General features: G+C 34.5%; 1 protein-coding gene across 1 annotated transcript; it reads right to left on the minus strand.

Moving 5' to 3' along the window:
* Positions 1–280: 280 nt before the first annotated feature.
* On the minus strand, positions 281–3,850 carry LOC123880746. The gene is made up of 2 exons (XM_045929046.1): positions 3,805–3,850; positions 281–2,359 (listed from the first exon to the last, which is right to left on the minus strand). Exons 1-2 carry the CDS (start codon positions 3,823–3,825, stop codon positions 1,436–1,438), a joined length of 945 nt encoding a protein of 314 aa, XP_045785002.1. The 5' UTR covers positions 3,826–3,850; the 3' UTR covers positions 281–1,435.
* Positions 3,851–8,993: the final 5,143 nt, after the last annotated feature.

An 8,993-nucleotide genomic window follows, 5' to 3' on the forward strand; every position in this document is an offset into this window, starting at 1 on the left:
ATGATAGTTTTTGATTTATCGTGCAAAATGTCGGAAAAATACCTGAGTACGAAACCCTCAGTGCGCGAGTCTGACTCGTACTTGGCCGGTTTTTTTTATATACAATCCCATTCCATCGCTGATTATCTGTACCTATCAATGTATTTTCAAAAATAATATTTTTAGACCTATTGCTAGCTACGTACTATCTCTACTAATAGGTTAATTTCTGGGTCGATTGCTCTATATTGATTCACGATAAATATCTTAATATTTATACATGAAATAAAAATGCATAGTATGTACTCATCTCCTTTATTTTCTCTAACCTGTATATATTTAAGAAAACATAAAAACAACATTGTACTTTATATCATAATGGTACCAATGAATCACGTTAACGGAGATATGAACTAACAGCGAATAAAAACATAAATAATTATTTTTGGTTCAAAACAACTGTGGCAATGAGAAGTTATTTAAGTACCCTCCAACCATGTCAATAAAAGTCTATACTTAGTTTCTTCAATTTCATTAGAAACTGTTAGTCCACTGTTCACTCCTCTTCTATTAAAAATATTTTCTAAAGCAGTAAAACTCTATTTATATTCATTTATTTCTATTTTACAGTAAAATGAAATTTTATAGCAACACTGCAAAATAGAAACCCTTTACTTTCAAATCTGGAAGATTTATTAGATCAAATGAACAATTCGTTCATCAATCATCATTCAGATATATTTTCAAGCTTCTAATGATGTTAGCCAGAATAGTTAAATTTCAATTTAACATCTAAATTCTTGATAATATATCTCATATTTACTTTAATCATTGTTTTATTTCTGACCATATTTATCCGAGGCGTGCAAGATCTTATCGCGTATCGTCCACGGTAAAATTTCTTTTGAATGATCATTCACTTGTGGTATAAATGTAATAAAATTACTGGTAACATTCCAGTGGGACAAAAATGGGAAATAACTTATCCCAACGTCTTCTTAACGACTGAATATGGTGCAATCATAAATCATTTGTAAAAATCAAATGAATTATGACTGAACGACATTTTCAAATTTTATCCTTAACTATTAATTTAAATAATAATCGGTAAGTAACATTTTATGCCACAGTTAACTTTTAATGGTGTAAAACATTTTTTTTTTAAATACAACATTAAAAATAAACCGCCTAAGGCGCACGCAAAAGCCAAATTAACATTTGCAAGCTAAAATCGGAATTTCTCGCAATCGCCGTAAAAGAGAGCATTCGCGTTGGCGTACGCCTAAAGTGTTTGCTTGGCAAATACTTACCAGTATTATTAGTAGATAAAGCAGTCCATAACATTATTTACAAAAACTCAACATCAATATCTTGGGTCTCACCGGTAACAATTAAGTAACAAACGACTATACTGTAATTATCTCTATATGTACAAATAACATAGCCCGAGTGTAAACTACTTATCCCATCCATGGTGTTCGTGATCTTCGTGATGTTCGTGGTGTTCATGGTGATCATGGTGTTCATGATGAACAGAAACCCATACTGGCTTGTATACTTTTTTCCAGGCTGGGACTTGCATAGTTTTCCATACGGGGACGTTTATTTGATGCCATTTTTCAACCCAAATTTTCTTTTGCACTGGCACCCACACTTCCGTTTTAACAGTTTTCCATATTTGCACTTTCTCTTCAACCCATTCCTCTTTTTTTTGTATGGCCCATTCTTGTTTCTTTTCCCATCGCCATATTTTTTTCCATTCTTCTTTCCATTCTAACTTTTTCTCATCTACCCATTCCTGTTTATGCTCTGTTTTGAACGATTTCGTCCACACAGGTTTCCAGATCAATTTTTTCCTCCATAGATCGTGACTCGTATACTCCCACCCATGCTCGTCCTTGCCTAGGTATTTTTCTCCTGGCACACCCTCCTTTACCCATTCGGGGACGAATTTTTTATTCCATACGGGAACATGTATAGTTTTCGTTACTGGTACTTGAATGACCTTCCAAACTGGCTTGTATACTTTTTTAACATCGGGAACCTTGATATCTCTCCAAATAGGTACTTTAATTTCCTTCCAAATAGGCTTTTTGATGATTTTCCATGCTGGTACTTGCTTCTCTTCCCACTTTTTAACTTTCTCTGTTACCCATTTCGCAACTTTTTCTTTTTTCCACTCCTGCTTCCAAATTAGATGCTTTTTACTGACCCAAATTTTTTTGTACTCTTCCTTCCAGACTAGTTTTTTCTCCCAAACTCCTTCTGGAGGCGAGTGCCAGTCAGTGGGTGATCGCTTATCTCTTGAAACTTCAACATTTTCTTCATTATCTTTAAGTGGAATGGCTATTGAAGCCACTACGGCAAGCGCCAACCATAACTGAGAAATAAAAAAGTAATAATTAAAAACAGTTCTGTATCAGAAACTATTCCCTAAAAGAAATTAAACTAAGATAAAATAAGTACTGTAACTAATTAATAATAAAGATTGAAACTAATGTTAACATTTAAAACGGAAGTACGATTCTTCGCACATAATCGTAATATCTACTCATTTTGTATTAAAACACCTACTTATCTGAACACTGCCTAATTCAATATTTGCTTAAGTTTTATATTTTTTTCACACTTAACCATAAAGTTGTAAGTGATATAACTCATATACAATTATATTTATAAATTATTATTATTACTGCTCGTATTAATTTTTTTTTAGTATCAACTACACCGACCACTGCTAGTTATTGTAGTTGCGATTATAAAAATATTAAGATATTTAAAACTGTGTTATAATCGCTTTTTACTTCTATTTTTTTCATTTAATTTAAATAATATTCATTTATGATAGAAATGAATACATGAACAATTTTATTTTAAAGTTTTGACTTCAACTGATATTCAGCAAATAAAATATCATTTCATTTCATTTCATTCACAAAACTGTTAATTAATCAATTGTTGAGGTTCCTAAAACAAAATATTTATAATTTGGCCTTTACTAATTTTATTAAAACTTATCCACCAACTACACATGTATTATAAACATTTCTTCGGTAAATTTTGATATCTGTAAGCCCTGTATAAGCCGTCTATAATGTTTACTACTAAGGAGCTTTAGCTTACACTGTATAAGTGCACTTTGCGTTCCAGTACAAGTATAAATAAATGTAGCTGCGGCTAAAGCATATCTTAACAGGGCTCTCTCCGTCACTTACTCCATACAATCGTAGTTCCAATTTCATTTGAATACTAAGCAACTGAAGTCCATGAAATTTTGGAGACATATTCTAGAAACCTCTGAATCTGTACCTGTGGTGTTTTAGATTTTTCTAAAATATGTAGTTTTAAAATTACAGGGGGTTCAAAGATTTGTATGTGAATTTTTAAGACCGCGTAACTTTGAAACCGAATATTTTAACAGAAATCTGGAAAACCACAGGCATAGATTCTAGAGTATGTCTGCAAAATTTCATGGACTTTGGTTGCTTAATATTCAAATGAAATTGGAACTACGTTTGCATGGAGCGAGTGACGGAGAGACCCCTCTTAATTGAATCTAAGCTATTATTTGGTCAGCAAAACTTTTGAGATCCTTTTTGATTCAAAAACTTTCACTAGTGTTTCAAACATGAATTATTCCGTGTTAATTAGAGATGAACATCAATTCACTATTAATTATTTTAAAACGTATAAGTGTAGCTTATCCCTAGCTTATACTTCACTTTTCTAATAAAATTGAACCTATGATTGTTTATACTTTTGTTTTTAAATCACTGTTTTTAGCTTATAGACAAAACAACAACACAGCACTAGTATGTCACCCACCGTGATCGCCAGCGTCCTCATTTTGAAAGCGAGGTGCACGCTGCCACGACTGTCTTCGGAACGCCCGCGCGATTGTATTTATCAACCAGCCCCTCTCTCATGTGTGTATTCCTTTGCTCAGGATCGTTTATGACGTTTTCTCAATCGTGACCAGAGGTAGGACCAACAGTTCAAAGGTATTATTAACGAGCCGATGAGGTAGAAATCGATACCACCCGGTTGCATGTTAGATCGTGTTAGTTATAACTTATATCCAATCATTAAAATAATAAAAATGTTGACAATGCTCATTACGTGTAACCAGCCCCGAACGGATTATTGTTTGTTGTGATAATTAAGATGCAGGCTTTCACTCTGGCTGAGGTGTGCATATTATCAATCTATTTCGATTGTTAAGCAACAGGATGACTAAAATGGTAACTAAATGGGTGACCAGCTTTGGAGGTACAAAGACTGTTTTGTCCGTGCTACGGAGAGTACTTTAAGCCGTCGATCCTTTTTTTATTCACTATAAGCAAGCGCTTGGCCACAATCACACCTGATCCCAGTCATAACATCTGATAATAACTCTAAAGATCAAATCGAAAAAAGTAGAGTTGCATTTTCTCTCTCTCGGTGGGTTCTCAAGTCTATTTTAGGCTTAACGTGCTCTTCGAGGCTCGGAAGAAATAAAAAGGCCCAACACATCTCAAAGGATCAAGCTAAAGAGGTTGTGTCATGTTCGTCACAGAGCTGATGGCCAGTGGGGCAGACGTATTCTGAACTGGAAGCGTCAGTGTCGGATGACCTTCTGCTAGCTCGAACGATGACCTGAAAAAGAAGGCAAGAAGCGGTAGGATGAGAAAGCCGGAGGAACCTCCAGCCGTGGATACACGCTCATTGATTTAATTGATTGGATTGGTGCAATCACATAACTTAAACAACTCTATACATTTCACAATGTGGCTTTTGTTAGCATCACATTTGCTATCGGGGTTAAAATATTATATAACGTGACCAAGTTCCAGTAGGTAATTAATATTCAATTAATTGTTCTGTAATGAATACTAATAAAAATCGCCTCGGCTGTCACCTTACTTATGATAAGATAACTTATGACAAGTGTAAATTAAAAATTTATAACACCCCCGTCAAGTGAAGGTTACAGTAACTAGAAAAGAGCTGATAACTTTCAAAAAGCTGAACCGATTTTCTTGGATTATAGCTAAGAACACTCGATCAAGCCACCTTTCAAACGAAAAAAAACTAAATTAAAATCGATTAAGTTTAGGAGCTACGATGCCACAGACAGATACAAACTTATAACATCCCTCTTTTTGGGTCGGGGGTTAAAAATGTTTCTACAAAACTTAAAGCTAGTCTTATCTAATTACAGTAGAAATCATGCCCGCATGGAATAGTGCCAAGAATATTGACTAGATTTCCGTGCAGGACAGCCAGGCTGATCCTTTATGCAAATAATCACAACCTACCTATAGCTATTTGACTTTTACAAATTTACGAAACTAGCGGTCCGCGTCGACTTTGCCTGGGCTGAAAAACACAACAAAGTAATATTTATTATATTATATAAACGAATTTTCTATAGAGATGAAGTGGTAATGATTAATCTCCACACATACACAAACTCACAACATTCTCACTTTTTCTTCATGTCAGTATACCTTTAGGTATGTACTCCAATTAACTAAGTTTTCCGCAGCCTAAATCTAAGCGAACGAAGTTTCAGGCGGTCAGCTAGTATAAAAGAAACCTTCCTTTTGGCTTTGCCGTAATCGAGTTAAAATAATTATTGAAATCAATTCACATTTGACGGAATTATGAAAAACACCGCTAAAAAAAACATACTCCTGGAATTGAGAACCTTTTATTGAATACGTCTATGAGAAAGGTTACTCTAGCTGTTAACCCAACTATGAGACACCAAACGTGTGGCACATAAAAATCGTAGGGCTTAACTTACCTACACTGTGCAATACCAAATCAAACAGTCAACACAAACAGGTCAAGTTCAGTTAGTCAAATAGAAGAACCGCCTTGAATACCAGTACATATCCCTTTAAGATTCATAGTTCATCCAATTTCGCAAGAGCTCTCGTAGTTGGGCTCCATGTACTTCGTCTGAATGACAATAGCTTTATTGAAAGGTGTAGTCATCGTTCATCGTTTCCGATACAGTACCGACGTATACGTCCGCTGGTCATAGGTCTCTTGCAGGAATTTCCACAGAATATGGTCTTGTGCTGCTTGTCTAGAAGATCCCATAGGCTTAAGGCGATCTGATTGAAACATACACGTACAAATACCTATTATAATATCCCAAATTTTGAGAGCATGTTTCTGAGAAAGAGCAATACTAGACTAAGTCTAGTATTGTATTTATTGTATTGTATAGTATTGTATAGTAGTTGGACATGAAATGAAGCTACAATATCAATTGTCATACACTTTCTGACCAACAGAATTATTCATATATGGAACAAATTGCCCAAGGATGTGGTTATGTCAAGCTATATTAACCAATTCAAGAATAGACTGGACAAACATTTGGAAAACTCGAAGCACTTCTGAAAAAGATGCATCAGCGAAAGCTGCTTGGTCTATTATAAATAATTATAATAATATTAAAACGCCTATCTATTAATGAGGCTCCCAACAGGAGTCTTTCAATCCTGCATTTTTCGGTGCGGGCTCAACATTCAATCACCTTGAGACCCCAATGTCTCTCGGTCGGCTTCGTGACTTATTGAGCTATGTCAGTCACTCTGGATCCCCTCATTTCTAATTTCAACGGTCGCAAAAAACAAACGGTTATCTCTACATTTTTCAGGCGCACGTTTTACGCATAGCAGTATTTTGCAAATACCTACTTGAACACTTTATAATGGTTGAGCCCAATCTAATTATTTTTTCGTCTAAAATACAGAAGTGGAATGTGAATAGCGTGAATATGTACTTCGAACAAAAAAATTTTGATTTTTGGATTTAGATGAGATGATTAGAGAACCCCTGGATTTAGGTTTTTAAAAATCCTGTTGGAACTGTATACTCTTATAGAACTCTTAAATACTCTATAGAACTCTTCGGGATAGAAAGTGTGTCACTCTACAGATCTATGTTAAGTCTCAATTGAAGGACAAAACAATAGACAAACACACTTTTGCATCTGTATTATTAGTAGGATTTTGAGAGCTTTTTGGCTATAAAAAAAATCGTTCCAGAAATCTTGGAGAAACTGATATTAAAAATCAGTAAGTATTTACCAGCTTTCTTACACATACTATTAGTCAGACTCGCGCACTGAGGGTTCCGTACTCGGGTATTTTTCCAACATTTTGCACGATAAATCAGAAACTCTTATACATATAAATAAATAAAAATCTGTTTTAGAATGTACATGTAAAGCCCTTTCATATGATATACCCCCCTTGGTATAGTTATCTTACTTTGAAAATTGAAACACGTTTTAATTTTTTTTGAAATGATGTAACCACAAATTCGCGGTTTTCAGATTTATTCCTGTACTTGTGCTATTTAAGACCTACCTACCTGTCAAATTTCATGATTCTAGGTCAACGGGAAGTACCCTAGTTTCTTGACAGACACGACGGACAGACAGACAACGAAGTGATCCTATAAGAGTTCTGTTTTTCCTTTTGAGGTACTGAACCCTAAAAACGGATAATACTACATTTTTTTCGAATTGTTAACAAATTTACAAACGCCAAGGAGATTACAAAACTTAATTACTTATTCGACTCTTGCACACTGCAAATATGTAAATTCGTTAGTCAATTATAAACGGTTTAACTAAAACATTATAATTATCTACCGGTACAAAATATTTTTAGTTATGTTTTCTTAGAATAAATTTAAAGAATGTGTGATGAAAAAATTACATAACGAACTGTTGGGTGTAATAATTACTAAAAGGTACCATCTTCACAGAAGATAAAACCATAGTAAAACTCTTAACATTTTACTGTTTATAGAAGAAAGATCAAAGAGCTATGAGCTTTGATCCACTAAATTGTCCTGCAATCTACAACAATATCGGGCGAGCAACATTACAAGTCCTCGATATCATAATGTAACAGCAGTCTAAATAAAGTTAAGTAACCCTATGCCTTTGCCTTCCTATCCACACAAACAGTAATTAACGCGTCTGCGTCAAGTGTTTCACATGCAAGCAAACACAGAAGTGCCAGTAGATACAAGCAGTTAAAAGCTAACAATATCATAGCTAATTCTGTCATAGATCATGATCTGTCTTTAGATTTTGAACAACCCCTTCTGATCAACCGAAGATTACTCATTGAGTTCCCCTAATTTTTAATCCTCGACCCAAAAAGAAGGGTGCTATTAGTTTGACGTGTGTATCTGTGGATCTGTCTGTGGCATAAACTAAACTAATGAACCGATTTTAATTTAGTTTTCTTTGTTTGAAAGGTGGCCGAGAGTGTCCTCAGCTATAATCCAAGAAAATCGGTCCAGCTGTTAGAAAGTTATATGGTTAAAGTAACTAGAAAATAGCTGACTCTGTTCTAGTTACTGTAACCATAACTTGTTGGGGGTGTTATAAATTTTTAATTTACACTTGTTTTAGATAATGTTCAGTAATGCGTTTTGAAGAAGACAGACAAACTCACTTTCGCATTTATCTTATTGTGGAAGTGTTACGTGATGATAATTACACCATTATCTTCGTTGAAATTTCCATTCTTAGGTTTTCATATTAACCGGAAGGAAATAATTCACACGCTGCGGTACACGCGTTCAACACGCAAATGTTCTATCTTGTCCCTTTGCATTTGATTTTGGTTATGTAACACGTTTGTACTCTATACGTCCGTATAAAACTCCATACACGTAAATGTAAATTATTAGTAAGTAGCTTTCCGGGTATTACAGATGAATTTTCATCGTTGAATTACAATAGTAGATTAGCCATAAACTCAACGTTGTGGAGAGTAGTGTGGTTATACATACTCGTAGTAAGACCGTTTATCTATACACTCTATACATAATTATATACAAAAAATAAAGATGAATTTTCTCAGTAACGCGTCTAATAAATAACAATTATTCTTAGTGAGGTTCTAGTGTCTAGGAGACTAGAGGGTAAAGATTTTTAGAAATTCTGGTAAAAAGAGCGAAGCGGCGCGGATCAATAATAATTGAAATAAGAC

Source organism: Maniola jurtina, chromosome Z (assembly GCF_905333055.1).
Source record: "Maniola jurtina chromosome Z, ilManJurt1.1, whole genome shotgun sequence".
In the NCBI taxonomy this organism is placed as follows: domain Eukaryota; kingdom Metazoa; phylum Arthropoda; class Insecta; order Lepidoptera; family Nymphalidae; genus Maniola; species Maniola jurtina.

What these genes read in the sequence shown, in the direction of transcription:
- LOC123880746 (XM_045929046.1), bottom strand. Translation starts at nt 3,825, where the DNA reads ATGAGGACGCTGGCGATCACG. An exon ending in TGAGGACGCTGGCGATCACG is followed by an intron (nt 2,360 to 3,804) that starts GTGGGTGACATA and finishes TTTATTTCTCAG; the next exon opens with TTATGGTTGGCGCTTGCCGT.